The sequence below is a fragment of the Gorilla gorilla genome, chromosome X, assembly GCF_029281585.2.
Source record: "Gorilla gorilla gorilla isolate KB3781 chromosome X, NHGRI_mGorGor1-v2.1_pri, whole genome shotgun sequence".
Taxonomy (NCBI): domain Eukaryota; kingdom Metazoa; phylum Chordata; class Mammalia; order Primates; family Hominidae; genus Gorilla; species Gorilla gorilla.
The window spans coordinates 96,092,206-96,114,490 of NC_073247.2; the positions used below are offsets into that span (position 1 = coordinate 96,092,206).

General features: G+C 35.2%; 1 protein-coding gene across 4 annotated transcripts in view; it reads right to left on the bottom strand.

Annotated features, from left to right (window-relative positions):
• Positions 1-13,015: 13,015 nt before the first annotated feature.
• Positions 13,016-22,285, bottom strand: part of HDX (highly divergent homeobox) — a 180,311-nt gene continuing 171,041 nt past the window's right edge. For all 4 annotated transcript variants that reach the window (XM_055375429.2, XM_004064455.5, XM_063703272.1 and 1 more), the window contains 2 exons: positions 18,009-18,131; positions 13,016-13,835 (listed from right to left, as the gene is read on the bottom strand). In XM_055375429.2, coding sequence (XP_055231404.1) covers positions 13,710-13,835; positions 18,009-18,131 — 249 coding nt within the window. In that variant the 3' untranslated portion in view covers positions 13,016-13,709. The remainder of the gene's footprint in view (positions 13,836-18,008; positions 18,132-22,285) is intronic.

Consider the following 22,285-nt stretch of genomic DNA (forward strand, 5'->3'; position numbering starts at 1 on the left):
GAAAAAAATGATAGAGATTCACATGATAAATAAAATATGCTTGATAAAAATAGATTAGTTTATCTACTCTAGAACCAGTAATAAGTGGCTAGAATTCACTTGATTGGAAACTAATGACAAGCAAAAACAAAGTAAGTAAACTAAACTTTCTGCAAGTGATTTCAAAGATCTGTGTCAGATATTCATCTGCATGCATACATACATTGAGCCAGAGATCAACATTTGATATATAAAGTTAAATGGATTTTTAAAGAAATAGCTATTTCTTTAAAATGTTGTATGGCATCGATATTTTATTAAATGAAAGATAGTGTACCAGATGTTCCCAGTTCCCATAGCAGCTCTTTGATTGGTAGGCCTATTAACTCTCTAAGGCAGTGAGAAGACCACTGAGGGCGTGAACAATAAAATTGTGCTGCCCTTTGAATGTGAAAACTGTGCTAGTCATATACTCTATTTAAGTGAAATTGTTTTGAGTGCTGTTTTGATTCTCCTAAATGTTTGCCTTGAGCCATCTATGCCCAAGGCAAAATTGCTAGGTCGAAGTTGTCTTTTACTTCCTTCGATATCCTTTTCTAGAAGTAATAATAACAGTATTAGCTAACATGTACTGAGCACTTACTGTGTACTAGGCACTACACTAAGCACAACAACCCTATGAGATAGTTACTATCTGTCATTATTCACATCTTGCAAAGAAACTGAAATACACAGAGGTCAAATAACTTGTCCTAAGACCACACTGCCACTAGGTGTTAAAACTTGAGAATTGCCCCCACAAATTAACTCTTAAAACATTGATCCTAGCTCCATCATTATACTAGTATACACACCTTTCCTTCTAGATTTTAGAATTTAGAATTTCCTCTCTCCTGCCCATCAGCCACTTAGTGGACTCAATTGTGACAATTCCCTCAAGACTTCTGGAGGTTCTATATTTATCACTCTCGAGTTTTAGAATGGATGAGGTGGCTCATGCCTGTAATTCGAGTAGTTTGGGAGGCCGAGGTGGGTGGATCACTTGAGGTAAGGAGTTCGAGACCAGCCTGGCCAACATAGTGAAACCCTGGCTCTGCTAAAAATACAGAAAAAAAAAAATGGCCGGGTATGGTGGCAGTTGCCTGTAGTCCCAGGAGTGTGGTGGCGGGCACCTGTAGTCCCAGTTACTCCAGAGGCTGAGGCACGAGAATTGCTTGAATGGGGGCAGCAGAGGTTACGGTGAGCTGAGAAACTGTGCCACTGCACACCAGCCTGGGCAACAGAGTGAGACTCTGTCAAAAAAAAAAAAATCAGTCTAAGCCACAAAGACTGCAATGCTTAGGCGAATCCTAGTGCTAAACTAGGTCCAGAGAGAGTGGGCTGGAGGTGGGGATGGGGGGCATGTGACATAGACACCATCTGGGGCAGCCCTGCGAGTGCTGGCATCACCCCTTCCCTTACCCCAGGCTGCACAGCTCCTGGTTCCAAAAGAGACTCCTTCCTTTCACTTGAGAAGAAGAGAGGGAAGAGCTGGGAGGACTTTGTCTTGTATCTCGGATGCAAGCTCAGCCCCAGCAGGATAGGGCACCATTCAGAGTTGTGAGGCTCCTGTTTCTGGCTCTAACCACCAGACCACATTTCTAGACACACCCTGGGCCAGAATTGAACCTGTTGTCTTGTAGGAAGGAACCCAGTCCTGGCGGCATTTATCTCCTGCTAACTGAAGAGCCCTTCAGCCTTGAATACCCTCCAGCAATACCTATATACTATATCGAGTGCCTTGGTGAGCCTCTGAGACTTGCTGGCTTCAGGTGAGACTCAGCATATAACCCGATGTGGTGGTTATGGGGCAAAACTCCATCTGCTTACGAAAAGCAGAGGGAAAAGTAAAGGTGACTGTCTTGCTCCTTAGGTACCAGCACAGCCACAGGTTGTAGAGACCAAGCAGGCTCTTGTCATCCCTGATTATAGGACTTGACTCTTGCACAACATTTCTGGACTTGCCCTGGGCCAAAGGTGTGTCCACTTCCCTGGATGGTGAGTCCTGTACCAGGAAACATTCACAGCAAGATGACTTAAGAGACCTTGGGCCTTGAGGAAACATGGGAGGTAGTCTGGCAGTACTCCTCATGGCCTGGGGTGGTGGTAGCTACAGGGTGAGGCTCCTCTGCATTTGGAAAGAGGAGAGAAGAGTGGGTAAGGATTTTGTCTTGGGGTTTCTGTGCCAGCTCAGCCACAATACAATGGAACACCAGGTACACTTCTAAGGTTTTTGACTCTAGTCCCTGACCCTCAGATGGCACTTTTGAAGCCACCCAGGGCCCGGGGGACCTCATCAACATAAAGGAAGGAAGCACACCTTGCTGGCTTTGCCACCTACTGATTATAGACCCTAGGGCCTTGAGTGACCATAGGCAGTAGCCACGGAGTGGTTACAGCAGGTATTGGGTGAGACCCAGTGCTATGCTGGCTTCAGGTCTGAGCCAGTGCAGTCATAGTAGTGGTGATCCTTGTGTCACTCCACCACCAGCTCTAGGTGGCTCAGAACAGAAAGAGAGACTGTATGTTGGGAGAAAGTAGAACAAGGAAAAAAGAGTCTGCCTGATAATCCAGAGAATTCTCCCGGATCGGTCCAAGGCCATCAAAGCAATACTTCTATCAGTCTGTAATAACTAGAGCATTACTGAGCTTGGGTTGCTTCCTAAAGCAGATACAGCTTAGATCACAACACCTAATTCCTTTTAAATATCTGGAAGGCCTCCTCAAGAAGGACAGCTGCAAATAAGCTCAGACAGTGAAGACTACAATAAATAGCTAACTCCTCAAAGTTCAGACACTGAAGACCATCTACTTGCATCAACACCATCCAGGAATACATGACCTCACCAAATGAACTAAATAAGGCACGAGGAAGCAGTTCTGGAAAAATAGAGATACGTGACCTTCCAGACAGAGAATACAAAATAGCTGTGTTGAGGAAACTATTAAAAATTCAAGATAACACAGAGAAGAAATGCAGAATTGTATCAGATAAATTTAACAAATAGATTGAAATAATTAAAAAGAATCAAGCAGAAATTCTGTAGCTGAAAAATGCAATTGGCATACTGAAGAATGCATTGGAGTCCTTCAATTGCAGAATTGATGAAGAATATGAAAGAATTAGTGAACTTGAAGACAGGCTATTTGGAAATGAACAGGCAGAGGAGACAAAAGAAAACCAATGAAGCATGCCTACAGAAGCTAGAAAATAGTCTCAAAAGAGCAAATCTGTTAAATAAGGATTATTGGCCTTAAAGAGGAGGTAGATAATAAGATAGGGGTAGAAAGTTTATTCAAAGGGATAATAACAGGGAACTTCCCAAACCTAGAGAAAGATATCAATATCCAAGTACAAGAAGGTTATTTGATACCAAGCAGATTTAACCCAAAGAAGACTACCTCAAGGCATTTAATAATCAAATTCCCAAAGGTCAAGGATAAAGAAAGGATCCTAAAAGCAGCAAGAGAAAATGAGTAAATAACATACAATGGAGAGCCAACATACAATGGAGAGCCAATATACCTGGCAGCAGACTTTTCAATGGAAACCTTACAGGCCAGGAGAGAATGGCATGACATATTTAACATGCTGAAGGAAAATAACTTAACCCAGAATAGTACATCCAGTGAAAATATCCTTCAGATATAAGGAAAAATAAAAATTTTCTGAGACAAACAAATTCTGAATGATTTCATAAACGCCAGACCTGTCCTACAAGAAATACTAAAGGAGGTACTTCAATCAGAAAGGAAAGGACATTAATGAGCAATAAATAATCACCTGAAGGTACAAAACTCACTGGTAACGGTAAATACACAGAAAAACACAGAATATTATAACACTGTAACTGTAGTGTGTAAACTACTCTTATTCTGAGTAGAAAGACTGAACGATGAACCAATCAAAAATAACTACAACTTTTCAAGACATAGACAGTACAATCAGATATATTGATAAATTGAAGCAACAAAAAGTTAAAACGTGGTAAGAGGAAGTTAAGGCATACAGTTTTTAGTAGTTAATTTTTTGCTTGTTTGTTTGTTCATGCAAATAGTGTTAAGCAGTTATTAAGTTAAAATAATGGGTTATAAGATAGTATTGGCAAGCTTCATGGTAACTTCAAACCAAGAAACATACAATGGATATGCAAAAAAATAAAAAGCAAAAAGCTAAATCATATCTCCAGAGAAAATCACCCTCACAAGAGGAAGACAGGAAGGTAAGAAAGAAGGAAGAGAAGACCATAAAACAACCAGAAAACAAATAACAAAATGGCAGGAGTAAGTCCTCACTTATCAATGAAAAGACGTGGACTCCCTCAGTGGATGAAAAACAAGACTCATTGATCTATTCCCTACAAGAAACACACTTCACCTATAAAGACCCACATAGACTGAAAATAAAGGGTTGGAAAAAGATCTTCCATGCCAATGGAAAGCAAAAAAGAGTAAGAGTTGCTATACTTATATCAAGCAAAAGAGCTTTCCAAACAAAAACTATAAAAACAGATAAAGAAGGTCACTATATAATGATAAAGGGGTCGATTTAGAAATAAGATATAATAATGTTAAATACATATGCACCAAACACTGGAGCACCCAGATATATAAAATTAATATTATTAGACCTAAAGAGAAAGATAGACTCCAATACAATAATAGATGGAGATTTTAACACCCCACATTCATCACTGGACAGATCTTCCAGACAGAAAATCAACAAAGAAACATCAGACTTAATCTGCACTATAGACAAAATGAATCTAACAGACATGTATATAACATTTCACTCAAGAGCTGAATAATACACATTCTTTTCCTCAGCACATGGATTATTTTAAAAAAAAGACCATGTGTTAAGTCACAAAACAAGTCTTAAAAGATTTTAAAAAATTGAAATAATATCAAGCATCTTATCTGACTACAAAGGAATAAAACTAGATATCAATAAAAAGAGGAATTTTGGAAGCTATACAAATACATGGAAAATAAGCCAATATGCCCCTGAATGACCAGTGGGTAAATAAAGAAATTATGAAGGAACTTTAAATTTTTTGAAACAAATAGTAATGGAAACACAACATACCAAAACCTATGGCATGCAGAAAAGCAGTACTATGAGGGAAATTTATAGCTATAAGCGCCTACACTAAATAAAAAAAAAAGAAAAAGAGAAAGGAAAACTTCAAATGAACAATTTGCATCTTGAAAAACTAGAAAAGCAAGAGCAAACCAAACCCAAAATAAGAACAATAAATAATGAAAATCAGAGCAGAAATAAATAAAATTGAAATAATAAAACAATACCAAAGATCAATGAAGCAAAAATTTTTATTTGAGAAGTTAAACAAAATTGACAAAACGTTAGCCAGACAACTAAGAAAGAAAGAGAGAACATATAAATAAATCAGAAATGGAAAAGCAGACTTTACAACTGATACTGAAGAAATTCAAAGGATCATTAGTGGCTACTATGAGCAACTATATGCCAATAAATTAGAAACCCTAGAAGAAATACCTACAACCTACTATGATTGACCCAGGAAAATCCAAAATGTGAACAGACAAATAAGTAACAAAGTCAAAGGCATAGTAAATGTCTCCCACTGAAGAAAAGCTCAGGACCTGCTGATTTCATTGCTGAATTCTACCAAACATTTAAAGAAGAATCAATACCAGTCCTGCTCAAACTATTACACAAAAGAGAGGAGGAAGGAATACTTCCAAAGTCATTCTACAAGGCAAGTATTACCATGATACCAAAAGCAGACAAAGGCACCACCACAACAACAACAAAAAACAAAACAAAAAAGAAAAGAAAAAAGAAAACTGCAGGCCAATATTTCTGATGAATATTGATACAAAAATCCACAATAAAATACAAGCCAAGAGAATTTAATGATACATTAGAAAGATTATTTATCATGACAAATTTGGATTGATCCCTGGGATGCAAGGATGTTTCAATATGCACAAATCAACATCATATCAACATAATGAAGGATAAAAACCATATGAGCATTTTAATTGATGCTGAAAAATCATTTGATAAAATTAAACATATTTTCCTAATAAAAACCCTGAAAAAATTGGGTATAGAAAGAACACACCTCAACAAAATAAAAGCCATATATGACAGACCCACAGTTAATATCATATTGAATGAGAAAAAGCTGGAAGCCTTTTCTCTGAGATCTGGGGCAAGACAAGGATGCCCACTCTAACCACTGTTCTTCAAAATAGTACTGGAAGCCTTAGCTAGAGCAGTCAGCCAAGAGAAGGATATAAAGTATATGCAAATTGGAAACAAAGAAGTCAAATTATACTGATGGCTGATGGTATGATCTTACATTTGGAAAAATCGAAAGACTCCACCAAAAAATGATTAAAACTGATTAACAAATTCAGGAAAATTGCAGGATTAAAAATCAACATACAAAAATTAGTACCATTGCTAAATGCCAACAGTGTACAGTGTGAAAAAAAACATAAAAAGTTGCTCCATTTACAATAACCACACAATAAATACCTAGGAATTAAGCAAAGAAGTGAAAGACCTCTATAATGAAAACTATAAAACACTGATAAAAGAAATCTAAGAGGACCCTCCAAAATGGAATATTATTCCATGTTCCTGTATTGGAAAAATCAGGATTGTTAAAATGTCCATACTCCACAAAGCAACCTACAGATTGAATGCAATTCCTATCAAAATACCAATGGCATTCTTCACAGAAATATGAAAAACAATTCTAAAATGTATATACTACCACAAAAGACCTAGACTAGCCAAAGCTATCCTAAGCAGAAAGAGCAAAACTGGAGAAATCACATTATCTGACTTCAAATTATACTACAGAGCAATAGTTAACGAAACAGTATGGTACTGGCATAAAAACAGACCCATAGACCAGTGTAACAGAACAGAACAGAACCCAGAAGCAAATCCGCATACCTGCAGTGAACTCATTTTTGACAAAGGTGCCGAGAGCATATGCTGGGGAGAGGACAGTCTCTTCAATAAATGGTGCTAGCTAGGAAAACTGGATATCCATATGCAGAAGAATGAAACTAGGCCCCTATCTCTTGCCATATACAAAAAGTAAAGAAAAGTGGACTAAAGACTTAAATCTAAGACATGAAACTACTCTAAGAAAACAATGGGGAAAATCTTCAGGAAATTTGTCTGAGCAAAGATTTATTGAATGAGACCCCAAACACAGAGGCAACCAAAGCAAAACTGGACAAATGGGATCACATCAAGTTAAAAAGCTTCTGCGCAGCAAAGGATAAAATCAACAAAATGAAGAGAACACCCTCAGAATGGGAGAAGATATTTGCAAAGTACCCATCTGAGAAGAGATTAATCACCAGAAAATATAAGGAGCTCAAACAACTCTATAGAAAAAATCTAATAATCTGATTAAAAATGGGCAAAAGATTTTAGTAGACATTTCTCAAAGGAAGACATACAAGTGAAAAACAAGCATATGAAAAGATGCTCAATATCATTGATCATCAGAGAAATGCAAATCAAAGCTGAAATGAGATATCATCTCACCCTATTAAAATGGCTTGTATCCAAAAGACAGGTACTAACAAATGCTGGTGAGACTGTGGATAAAAAGGAACCCTTGTACACTGTTGATGGAAATGTAAATTAGCACAACCTCTGTGGAGAACAGTTTGGAGAGTCCTCAAAAATTTTTAAAATGAGCTACTTGTATGATCCAGCGTTCCCACTGCTAGGTATATACCCAAAAGAAAGGAAATAAGTACATCAAAGAAATATCTGCACTCCTATCTTTGTTACAACATTGTTTACAATAGCTAAGATTTGGAAGCAACCTTAGCGTCCATCAACAGATGAATGGATAAAAAAAGTGTGGTACATATACATAATGGAGTACTATGCAGCCATCAAAAAGAATGAGATACAGTCATTTGCAACAACATGGATGGAACTGGAGATCATAATTAAGTTATGATATATTTCAATTAAGCCATAATTATGGCTTAAGTGAAATAAGCCAGGCACAAAAAGACAAACATCACATGTTCTCACTTATTTGTGGGATCTAAAAATCAAAACAATTGGACTCATGGACATAGAGAGTAGGATCATTACCAGAAGCTGGGAAGGGTAGTGGTGGGTGGGGGGCGGGGTGTGGTAGGTGGGAATGGTTAACCAGTACAAAAAATAAATAATTAGATATAATAAATAAGTCCTACTATTTGATAGCACAATAGGGTGACATAGTTAATAATATCTTAATTGTATATTTTAAAATAACGTGAAGAGTGTAATTGGATTGTTTGTAACTCAAAGGATAAATGCTTGAGGGGATAGATGTCTCATTTTCCGTGATGTGTTTATTTCACACTGCAAGCCTGTATCATAACATGTCCTGTACCCCTTAAATATACACACCTACTGTGTACCAACAATAATTCAAAAAATAAAAGAATGCGAAAAATAACCTCAGATGAATAAAATGCTTAAAAACAAGCAAACAAAGAAAAACCAAAACAAAAACAAAAAATGCTTTCCCCCTCTGAGTCCAAATGTAATTGGGGGGGAAATATCTTGTGACAAATTCACACGCAAAAATGATCTCAATACATTTTTAAGAGAAAAAGCAGGACACACATCTGCATATTCAGCACAATTCCAGTTTTGTAAATATATATTTGAGAACATAATATGTGGAAGAAATGACTGGAATGAAATATTCTAAAATGTAATAATGATTCTTACTGGGTGATGGGATTACAAGTGGTTCTGTTTTTTAATATATTTTCTACATTTTCTAAAATCTCTGCAATGAACATTTATTACTTTTATAAAGAAATATAAACAAACATGTGAAACTTCTTTAGTTTCATTTGATGTGAAAAATATCACTCGATCTTGTGGACATACTCATCCATTGACTTGTCTTTTAAATAGATTTGCAATGATACTCATTCACTTATCTAAAATAAAATGATTTCACCATCTTAAGTCAATAATTTTGCAGATCTGAGAAAGACTTAAGTCATTTGAGATGCACATTTGTATGTGATTCACTCCTTGCAATGTTCTTGAAAATTTACCAACTGGGAAGAAAAACTTCTGTTATGCTATTTAAAACATACCACTTGCCCTTTCTTATTCCTTCCCCACTAGTTAGGTAACATGAAGAGTTTTAATTGGTAAAAGGTTTTGACAAGGCATGGACATATTTCACACAAATTGAAAGCATGCTTAAGTAGTTTTGAAGAGAACCAGGAAAAGTTAGATGCAACATCGCCACATTTAAAACAAACAAACAAAAAAACCTCTTGTAAAAATAACACTTTGTTATACTGTGCAATTTACTTGCTGATGTTACCATTTAAATATAATATCCTAGACATATTTGTTGTCTATTACAAAATATTCACTTTATTCCATTGGTATTGGAGTTAAGTAAAGTCAGTTAAGGACGGTACACATGTCAGCTTGGAAATCAACTCAGTTTTCACATGAGCACTCCATTTTCTCCCTTCTTTGACACCCAACACCTTATTATTCTCTTCATTTTTCATTTTATCAGAACCTTATTTCCGGGAGAAAATAATCCACTTTAAAAGGGGAAAGTGCTTACAACACAAAGGCTTATAAAAATAAATATTAAAATAAAGAAATAGATGTCTATTAGTTGGAAATCATTTATTGCCTCTATAAAAGTTTAAATAAAAACTCTACAAAAATTCACATTACAGTCTGATGTGGTTTTAAGGTGACAGTATATTTCAGAGGTAGTACTAGTAAAATGGGATGCAGGATTGCTAAAATTAATTACTTAACAAGTTAATGCAAAATAAAATTTCAGTGTGGAGCAATATACACTCAGTATATATTTTAATGAAACAATTTTAATTATATTTGCATGAAAATATCACTTTACTCTTTTTTCCCCCTAGCAAATCTGTTCTTAATCAAAGTTTGTTTTCAGCAATGGTGTGTTGACTGTAGGTTCACAAGTTAGTAGCCTCCTTGATTATAGCATTACAGAGCATAGCTTGGTGAAGAGCATGATACAGTGCTGTCTGCCAAGGAAAATACCAACTTCAAAGAGAAATCTACCCATTTACCTAACATTTAAATACAGTGGTACTGATAACTCCCTTAAAAAGCTAACCTATCACATGTTTGCATGTTTAAGATCTGAATGAAAATCTAATATATTAAAAAAGTAGACAATATTTCTGGAATAACACAACTGTAATACGGAAGAAGGGCAGGAGTTAAAGTTTTCAGAATGTCTTTTAAAAATGATCACAAAATAGTTGTCTGAGCTGAAGAAACTATCCCTTGGAAATGGGCTGAATCCGATTCCCACCACCCCCACCAAAAACGGCAACAAAGTCCATTTTAGAGCCCAAAATTATTTTAAATTAACCACTTATGTTTTCTCCTACAAACTTACAGACTGCTGAATATGAAAGTGCCTCACAATAGATATTGCTGTCTTTGGAGAAATGGCTTCTTTGACATCTTTTGAGGTCTTGGTCGAATAAAGAGTACAGGGTATAATTGGGTCTCAGCCTTTTCTTCTCCAACAATAACAAACATTTCTATCACATGCTTGCAATGGCAATACAAAAATCCTGCTGTTGATAACTGACCTTAGGACAAAACATCCCCAGTTTCCATGAAGAGGCCAATTTTCTTTTAAGGTTTTCTTTGCATGTGCTAATTTTCCTATTCTCCAGAGCAATTGCAATTCTCATTTTCTTGTGAATAAGTTTAGCTTGGCTGAAAAGAAGAAAATACCTTCCTTTTTTTTCATATGTACACATTTTGGAAGGTAAGTGCTCTTACATACACATTTTTGGCTTAAAAACTGCTTGGCTGTTCTAAGCTTAAAGCAGACATAGAAATGTAGTTGAAAGAAAAAAAGAAGTTTTTTCTTGTTGTTGTTTTTTGTTTTTTGTTTTTTTCCACATTGGCTTCTGTCTCCCTGAGAGAGCCTTCAGATAGTAAGGTCTGTTTTAATAATCTCAAAGCCCTAAAGAAAGAAACACTAGTTAGTTAATTTTTATCCCCAGCCATGAAGATGTCCACAAGAGTAATTATAAGCTGATAATTTTTCCTGCTCTAACATATCTCAAAACCAACTCCTATCTACATATGTAAAAAATATACTTTCTTCATAACAACTTTTCAAAGCTTGACCTTGACATCTTTTTCAAAGTCTACCATGAATAATTTCAATCTGGCAATTATGATTCTGTTTCTATAGATAGAAGTATTTCCTTCGGTTCCTGCTACAGAATAGCCACATTTCATTTTAGAAGTGTTTTAATTCCAACGATGGTGAAGAAAAATATTCTGGTGCTGAAATACAAATTTCAAAACAAAAGGAGTTCTAAATGTATTGTTATGATTTATATAGTTTCTATTTTGATGAAACGTTAAACAGAGACAAAAAGATCATCTATGCTTTCTCTCAAAATTGTGGACTAGGAATCCTTCTAAGAATCACACCTAGCAGAACCTTAAATCTATTAAAAATTCTACTTAAATATGGTTTATTAATATCATAGAAGATGTTAACAAGAAATAATTATTTGTGAAGTTTACAGCTTGCTGAGAAATCCAATGTCCAGCACAGTGTCTTCTCTATAGCAGGAGCTCAACAAGTATTTTTCGATTTAGTGACTAATGGCAGATGCGTGACAAATACAATCTATAGTGTTAAAAGCTATAGGAGAGAATATACCTATAGTTAATTTGCAATGAGAACCAAATAAGAAGGGGCTTAAATTGAAGCAGAAGTAATTATATTTGAAAGATAAACTCAATGACTATGAAGCAGACCCTAGGAGAGACTTGAAGACCTGGAATTTGTTCATGCTACTTAATAAGTGGTTTCTAACTTCGTTGTATATGGGGGCGACTCTTCATCTCATGGAGGAATTGGTGTGACTGGTGCATTTAATCATAATATCTGAGGCTCTGTTACTCTCTGCTGCTTTCTCTGAATGGAATTTGACTTGTCAGCAAGAAAAACTAACCATTGTTTGCAAAACTCCATATGGCTCAAGGAAGCATATCTGAACACTGAAATATTCCTACTAACAAAGGGACCATATCAGTAGTATGGCAGCAATATGAACAAATAAGTGACAAAATGAAAGACTATCAGTGGGAGCTTACCTATTTGTGTGTGTGGGAGGATGGGACACTTCAAGGGTAAAGACATTTATGACTGCCTTTCTGTGTTCATAAGTTAGTATTAGTAAATTTCAAGATCAAATTTGGCTCTAATTACAAATTTTTAAAAATATCTGAATACCTACTAGGTACCAACAAAAATTAAAAACAAATTGGAAACAGAAACTTGATGACTGAAACAGCCATCCAGCTACTTCATTAATCTTTTAGGTATAGATAGTAATTTAACCATGCAACACAATTGCACACTGCCAAGTCACAAATATATGACACTGTGGGCTTAGGGAGAAACTGACATTTTTTCTTCTATGGGTCTTGGTAATACCATCTGGTACTCCAGAAAGGAAGAACTACAAAGAACAGTCTACAGTGTGTTGCCATCTGGTACCTACTAATAGAAAACTGGGTAGCTTGCCCATTTTAGGTGTGTACTCATAGAATAGTATTCATGGAATTCAGAAGACTGTGATTTACAACCAAAGTAGTATAACTCTTTTTGAATACTATCCTTGGCTGATGGCTCTGTACAGGCCTCATATGGAAATGAGGTAAATTTTGTGGCAAAGCTAAATGACTAAATTTTTAAAAAATCTCAGCAGCTTACCTTGACTTCCTGTTTCATAACATGTAAGAACTAAAAAAGAATTATAAAGATGGTGATAAATTTAAAATATTTGTGTAACACTTCATCTAACCCAGTTATACAAATTTACTACTGGAATGTCAATCGTATCAATACTTGTCATTTGTAGTAATGAAGAATCCCCATCAAGACTAATTTTGACAACATTTTGTTTCTGTACACTTCGTAATTTATTTGACGTTATGTTGGTTAAATTACCTTTCCATTGTGCTTCCCCACCCCCACACAAATATTTGGGTTAGATAATAGAAGAACACCAGCAATTTACAATTACATACCTGTAATCATTTCAATTTTCAGTCATTAGTTTAAGTCGAATTTTCATAGGGGTTAAAAACTAAATCAGAGAACTCATTAAATAATGAGTTAAATAATTTTTTAAAGTTTTGTTTTAAATGTTCAGTCCACTTTCCTGAGAAAAAGTGTAAGTGGATGATAGGAAAAGGAGAGAAGAAGAAAGAAGATGTAATGGCTACAAAAACAAGACTAATCAAGCTGTAGCAACTTGATAAGCAATGCTGAAATGTCTTTAGTTATTTTGTCTCTGGTTAGAAATTAGACATAATGAATTTCAGGGTTAAACTGCTGAAACTTAAATATAATTTTTTTTCCAGAGTTCCATCAGTTAAAAAAATACTCTCTCAAACAATGCTTTTAAATTTCACCTACATTTTTTTTGCACTGTAGCCATTATATCTTGTACATTCTTCACAGAATACGTCTGTTTCAACAATGTGTTTTCCCAACTAAAGAATACCAGGGCAACAGAATGCAGTTATCTTGAAATGCACACCTGTTACGAAGCCAAAAGACTGTATCATATATTCCCTCCAACTGAAATCACAAACTTTCTGAGACATTTTTCTCTGACAAAGAAGATACACTGAATGAGGTATCATCAGGCTCCAGCGAGGCATGATTGAAATCCATTTCTTCTAATTCAGGAGGTAAATCTGACAGCAGTGCCTGAATAAAAAAAAATAATACTTTTGGATTAGTATGTGGATAGATTGTTTTCCAATTTATATTAATAGTTGTAGTCCTCTCATGGTGAATTATCCTTATGGATTTAAAGAATAATTTATATTTCAGGATCTTAGACAATACCTTACCTAAAAGAAAAATTCTTCATACATTATTCAGAAGGTAACAAAATTCTAGATGTTGAAAGTGTGAATTCTGTAGAGTGGAACCTGTACAAAGGGGATATTAGGAGGGAAATGAGCAACTCTTCTGAACCAAGTGCTTTGAAGTGTTTGAGGTTAGTGATTTTCATACTAGTTTTGAGTGTGCATTGATCACTGTTTAAGGGATTTAAAATTGCGTTCTTTGTTAAAATATTCATGCCAGTTATGCTGTCCTTTGTAGAAGACTGCATTTAACAAAAGACTATTTTGTTCTTCAGTGGGAGAAAGAACTTAGTAGTTAGGAAAAACCTCCAGCTATTTTACTTTAGACTAAATTTTAACAACTTGAAAAGACCAAGTAATTTTATTTTTTCTTTCCTAAGGCTATGTTCATACCTACAGATGGCCAAGCACCCACCAGGGCACAGCTGAATCAGTGGATCTATCTGTAGTAATGATGTATCTGGAGGGCTACTCATTTGTCTGCTTGAGTAATAAGGATAATCCAATAATGATGAAATAAGCTTTGTCATGGTCTAATTGTTTTATCTGAAGTTGTAGAACATGCACCCATTCTAAAGAAATAAATGATTAATCAAGTTTTACGCAGCTGACAATGCTAATGTTCACTTGACCATGAGGAATTTTGAACTTAATGATTGATTTGCTGCTTCCAATACTAAGAATAATGTAGCATATCTGGCAATTTTTAGACAGTATTACTTGTAATGTGGGCTTTGGGTGCAGTGGTAAATAAGGACCAAGGGAACAGGAAGAAATGAAAGCTTGTCACTAGCCAATTAAGGAACAGAAAGGGCATGTTGGAGAATATATGAAATCCACTGTTGAAATAAGACAGTATGCACTCATTCTCTTTATTAAAATAAGTGGCAGCTGCAAATCCTATACTTCCTGCCTTGTAGCACAGGGGCAAGATCAAAACATTCTCATTTTTATCAGGCTATGTAAGGGAAGACTAACCCCTATCTGGCAGACTAGCTGTTATTATTTATTTTATAAAATTGAATTTCTCATTAATTTATTGCTGGAACTGAGAGTATATACACAGTAAACTAACTTAAAGGTAATGCCTGCTTTCTAAGTGGCTAGATTGCAGTAATAGGACACGGAGCCATTTTCTCCTAGAAAAGTGTTTTACCACTAACCCAGTCCCAGTGCAGTGGGGTCTTTTCTGACATTGGCTGATCAGTCTATATGAAATGCATCACTGGATTTAACTCGCTTTGCAATTCTGAAGATGCCATATTAAAGAGGAGAAAGTATTCAAATTAACATTGACTGAACATGTTCTTAGAAAGTCAAGAGAATAAGATTTCATGATATTCTAATTTCTAATTTCTAGTGGGGAGATTACAAATCAAAGAAGCATTATTATTTATTTCTTTGTTACTGCATTATAAGTAGTTGACTGAGTAAAATGAGTGCAGTAAAAAAATATAAAAATTTTAATATCTGAGGCAGCATAGGGCACAACTAATACATGTGGTCCACTTTAAAATTCTTCTTTCAATATCTTACTAGATTTGCAACTGAAAAAAATCTTTGGATTATAACAATTGTTGGAACTGCCTTTTTCACAGATACTAACGTGAATACAATTAACTTTCTTTATTACAAATGTTTCATAAATGACAACTATCCTCAGGGTCTGACCTACTGTCATTTTTCCCAAGAGATTAAAGCATTTTCCATATGCTCAGATCTATAACACTTATTCTAGACCCTATGGTATGAATATCAAGTTCTGTAGTATTAATCATTCTTATCCCACTTGCAAAGTGGAGAAATTGAAGTTCAAGAAACGCAATTGATCTGGCTAGGAACACACAGTGAATTATCAGGGGAAGCAAGACCATAGCAAATGACTAAGTATAATGCTGAAAATATTACTTTGATTTTAAAGTGGCTATAGATTTAAACAACAACAACAACAAAATCTTTGGGTAATCTAGTGTTTCAGTCAGAGAGTATCACATTTTGTAAACCCTGGACTACTTCAATGGTCCAAAATATTCTGTGGACCACACATCTCAGTCAACTTACACAAATCAAGATTAATGGAAGAAAACTGAAGATCTTTTTTAAAATTAAAAACCAGTGACATGTGGTTGTCTTTTATTAGGTAGAATAAAAATTAACTCCTTCCATAAATAAACCTATAAATATTTCATGATGTAAATATCAGTAGTTTAAGCGATTACCTAGATAACTTTTTTGGACTACTATTCGTGTCTTCTATATTTAGTGACCATATTCTGAGATTCATTATACTCATTCTTAATTATACAAATTAGTAGTTTCTATTTGGTGCTGATTATACTGGCTATGAAGTTCACTACAATTTTTGAATCATGTTCTCTTTCAGCCAACTTTTGTCCATATACTAATTTATTAGTCTTTAATCAGAGGGAAAGAAGAGGAAGAGAAAAATAAAAATGCACATTAATTACATTTGTTATTGGTCTTGGGAAAAGAACCAAACCAGGAATGAAGTTAGAATTAGAAAATAAAATGGGGTCTGTGTACTATTCCTAGATGTCAAGAGGCACAGAAACTTGCTAGTTACTTGGCCATATAACTCTCAATTCACAACCATGCTATGACTTTCAAAACAAGAGCCACACTTTAAGTTATTCCTCTGCTTGTACCCAATTTTGTTTATTCACAGTTATTTAAAACTTACAGTACTCTTGGGACCATGTTCAAAACTACCTCCCCTATTCATTTAAAATCTGCATTTTAGGTTTCTAAAAAATAAACACATTTTCAGTACGTCATGGAATATACATAACTCACATAACAAACCAATATGCTTAAATTAAGCTGGCAAAGGTAAATGAAAGCTACTGTCTTGAGATGTCTGTGTGTGTGACAGGGTGTACAGGGAGTAAAATTCTTGAAACTTGACACATAATATACATGCTGGTGTGAGCCTCATGAGTAAATTCATTAGTTTCAATTTTGTGGTTCAGCACTTCAGTAAAATATATAAAGGCTATTTCTTGGGGAAAAAAAGGAGGCTTATGGGATGCTATGGCTTTAATCTTTTTCCTTAGGGATGTCTGAGATGGGCTACATACATGCTGTCTTTCTTTGATATAAGAGATGAATATTTGTACTCCTGACATTCCTTGATGAATAAAAACCTCTGAGACTGTTTCCTAAACAAGGGTTATCTATGTCTCCTATGTCTCACACTACTCCTATAGAACTGTGACAACGAATCAGCATAATGTCATATAGCTCAAATGAAAATTTGGTATAATTTAATATTACATGGTACATTTATTATAATTCTATACTTTTTAGCAGGCTTAACAAATTATTATATAGATCTCACATGAATGTATGAGACACAAAATGTAATTTGGGAGGAACTGGTAAACAAAAACCCACATCAACATGCAAAAGACAATACATTTCATCTTTGGAGTCAAAAATTCAAATACTCAAATACTTAAATTGGGAAAAGTAAGTGATGCACTGTGGAAACAAAGAATTTCACAAAGTAATTTCATATTTTCTTAGTGATGAGCAACACATTACAGAATAGAAGATGTCCAAACATCTGTGAACTGTAGTGGAGGTTGGCAGGAAATTAAGATCCAGAAGAGAGGCAAAGAAATGCTTTAACTCTTTCATTCACAAAGGGTCCCAAAATATGTGCCTCTCTAGTTAGGGTAGCCTAGTTTCTATCAACATTTTCAGAAATTTCTTTGAAATTAATTTTAAAGTTATTTTCCTCACCTAAAGACTAACCTGAAATTAAAAGCATGTTAATCAATTATTTTGATTTTCCACTGAAGGAGCACACAAAATCTGAGCATCTATTCTCAAGAAAACTGTTTTGCAAAGGTCATGAAATAACAAATATTTCCTCCATGCCAAGCAGAAATGAAGTATAAAAATGAAAACATATGAAGAACCCAAGTGTGACATACCATTTTTTGACTTGATACATTGCAGCTTACTAGTCTTTCCTGGGACTTACCTGCTGTTGTTCCTTATCATCAGCTTTCATTGCTAATATCAAGCTTCTAACAAAAGTCTGAAGTTTAAAGTATTTTTGCTTTTGAATCTCTAGCTCATTTTCAATGAATTTGACTTCTTCATTCTGAAAGAGAAAATATCAAATGATACAATTACCTTATGTAAACCCAGGACTGTACATGTTTGATGCACAATAAAATTCTAAAAAACCATCAAATTAGGACAATAAAGAAAACAAAATGTTAACATAAAGGAATACAAAGCATGGAAGAAAATGATCCTGTTAGTCACAGGATGCCTTTTAAGCAAATCACTAATAGGAAACAATTTATAAAATCAAAAACCAATCCAATAAGTTCCAGCAAGAGAAAAACCAAAAAACAGCTCCCTTCTTGGAAAGACCCCTCCTATATCAAGCCTAATTGGCATTCAGATTAAGATTAAGAATAGAGGCTGGGTGCGTGGCTCACACCTGTAACCCCAGCACTTTGGGAGGCCGAGGCGGGTGGATCACCTTAGGTCAGAAGTTTGAGACCAGCCTGGCCAACATGGTGAAACCCCGTCTCTACTAAAAATACAAAAATTAGTAGGGCATGGTGGTGTGTGCCTGTAGTCCAAGCTACTTGGGAGGCTGAGGCAGAAGAATCACTTGAACCTTGGAGGTGGGCAGAGGTTGCAGTGAGCAGAGATCGTGCTGCTGCACTGCAGCCTGGGCAACAAGAGTGAGACTGTCTCAAAAAAAAAAAAAAAAAAAAGATTAGGAATAGATAGAGTCCAATTAACCCAAAGAGCAATAGCAGACACAGTAATGTTGAATTTGCCATTCAGAAAGCCAACTACTCAGAACTTAAATGGTTAATTTGCACCAAGAAGAGCCTGAAATTACTAAGATTGTCTTAAGTTCTTTGCTGAGCCTCCACAGATTAAGTAGGAGTCTGTTATTCCAAGAAATCTGAAAATGTACCACTGTGTACTATTGGTGTAAGAATCAGTTACTCTTTACTATTTTTGCTAGTTGTATAGGTAAAACAACTGGACTAATATTTGGGAGTATTCTAGTGCTAGGTCTACTGATAACTGTAAACTTGGGTGGGAGACTCTCTTTACTCATCAGTAAAATGGTTATTATACTGGTAATCCCCGACAGTTCTAGCTTTGAGGGCTATAACACTCAAATAAGATAATGGCCATGAAAGTGCTCTGAATAGATTTACTGTGAAAGCCACAGTAATCAAGAAAGGATGGTATTGCGTAAGGATAGACATATCAACCAATGGAAAAAAATACAGACCAGAAATAAATCCCCACAAAAATGGTCGATTGATTTTCAACAAAGGTGCTGAGGTCACCCAATAGATAAAGAAAGTATTGTCTTTCAATAAACAGTGGTTAAACAAATGTAAATCCACATGCAAAAAAAAAGTTATCGGCCCTTACCTCACATCATAGACAAAGTGTAACAAGACATGGATCATAGACCTAAAACTAAAATGCATAATAAAACTGAAACTTTTAGAGGAAAACAGAGGAGAAAATCTTTGTTACCTTGGGTTAGGCAAAAAGTTTCTTAAATAGAACACAAAAATTATGGAACTTTAAAAAAAAGAAAACTTTTATTTTAATTTATTTAGTTAAATCAATTTTATTTATTTATTTTTTATTTAGAGACAGGGACTTGCTCTGTTGCCCATACTGGAGTGCAGTGGTACAATCATAGCTCACTGCCACCTTGAGCTACTGTGCTCAAGGGATCCTCTCACCTCAGTAGCTAGACTACAGGTATGTACCACCATCCGTGGCTAATTATTTTTTAACTTTTTTGTAGAAATGGGGTCTCCTTATTTTGCCCAGGCTGGTCTTGAACTCCTGGTCTCAAGCGATCCTCCCACATCAGTCTCCCAAAGTGTTGGTATTACGGGGATGCATTATTGTGCCTAGCCTCAAGAAAGACCTATTTTATAAAATGAGGTCAGGAGTTTTAAACCAGCCTGGGCAACATAGCAAAACCCTGTCTCTACCAAAAATATATATATATATAGCCTGACATGGTATGGTGTGGTGGCATGCAACTATAGTCCCAGCTATTCAGGAAGCTGAAGCAAGAGGACTGCTTGAGCCCAAGAGTTTGAGGTTGTGGTGAGCCATGATCGTACCACTGCACTTCAGCTTGGGTGACAGTGAGACCCTATGTCAACAAACAAAACAAAACGATACAAAAAAACAACTTTGCTCTTTAAAATATATTGTAAAGAAAATAAAAATAAAACCACATATTGGGAGAAAATATTTTCAAACCATATGTCTGACAAAGGACTTGGATTCAGAATACATGAAGAACTGTTACAACTCAATTATGAGATGAGCAACAAAGTAAAAAGCAAAATATTTGAACACACTCTTCATCAAATAAGGTATCTGAATAACCAATAAGCACGTCAAAATATGCTTAATGTCATTTGTTCTTAAAGAAATACAGATTAAAACCCCAAAGAGACACTACTACTGACATATTACAATAGTTAAAGTTAAAGAGATTGACAGTACCAAGTGCTGACAAGAATGTGGAGCAATTAGAAGTCTCATACATGTTGACAAAACGTGTCAACCTCTATAAAATCCTTGAAGAGATTGATTCTGAGCCAAATATGAGTGACCAATGGCCTGTAACACAACCCTCAGGAGATCCTGAGAAATGTGCCCAAGGTGGTTGGGCCACCACTTGATTTTATACATTTTAGAAAGACACAAGGCATAGATCTATATTTGTAAGTTGTACATTGGTTTGGTTCAGAAAGGGGGGACAATTGGAAGCAGAGGCTTCCAGGTCAAACACAGACTCAAAGATTTTCTCATTGGAAATTGCATGAAAGGGTTATCAACAGAAAGGAACGTCTGAGTTATGATTAGGGGTTGTGGAGACCAAAGTTTTATCTTGCAGATGAAGGCTCCAGGTAGTAGGCTTCAGAGAGAATAGATTGTAAGTGTTTCTTATCAGACTTAAAGAATCTGTTTTATCAGTAATTCCAAACGGGAGGAAGATATAATGAGGCACGGCCAGCTCGCCCTTCCCATCATGGCCTGAACTAATTTTTCAGGTTAACTTTGAAATGCCCTTGGCCAAGAGGGGGGGTTCATTCAGATGGTTGAGGGACTTACAATTTTATTTTTGGTTTATTAATACATACATTATTGGTGAAAGTGTAAAATGGTACAGCTACTTTGGAAAATATTTTGGCAGTTTCTTATGAAATTCAACATAATCTTTCTTAACGTAAGACTCAGCAATCCTACTTTGAGGTATTTACCCAAGATAAATGAAAACACATGTCATAAAAAGACTTATACATCAATATTCATAGCAGGTTTATTTATAATAGTCCCAAACCAGAAGGAGTTCAAGACTTCATTAGCAGGTGAATAAACAAATTATGGTGGTGTTTACACAACTATGTCCACCTGTCAAAACTCATTTAACTGTATATTTAAGAAGATGAATTTTATTGTATGAAAATTATGCATCAAGTAACCTGATTAAAAATAAAGTCTATCCCAAAGGGGGGAAACAAAACCTCTTCCTTCTGTCTAACTGACACTTTGTATCCTCTGACCATCATTCCCTTATTTCCCAGCCTCCCACAAGCCCTTGGTAACCACCATTCTACTCTCTGCTTGTTTGAATTTGATTGTTTTTGATTGCGCACATTAAGTGAGAACGTGATGGCAGTCTTTTTGTTAATGGCTTATTTCATTTAGCATAATGTTCTCCAATTCTCTCCATGTTTTTTCAAACAACAAAGTATTTTTTATATGCTGAATTGTATGAATGGTGAATATGGTAAATAATAATAATATATTGTACATTTCAAAATCACTATGAGAAAATTTGAAATGTTTTCACCACAAAATATGGTATCTGTGGTGGTGGATATGTTATGTAGTTTGATTTAATTAATCCACTTGGTATTCATAAATCATAACAGCATTTTGTACCCTATAAATATACACACCTCTTACTTGTCAGTTTACCATTAAAAAGTAAAAATTATTCTAAAAAAATAATCAGCCAGTTACCATTTCAAAAAACATGGAAGTAGGCTATGACTATTCTTTGCATCTGGCAAACTGGTCTCAAAATCATAGCAGGACTTTTAAGAGCATTTGTTCAAAAAACCAAATTAAAGTACATTAAAATTAATTGGTTACATGGATATTTTTGTTGTTTCAATTGAGAGGATGGTGTAGTATTTATCATATTCAATCTATTAACATGTTTACTAT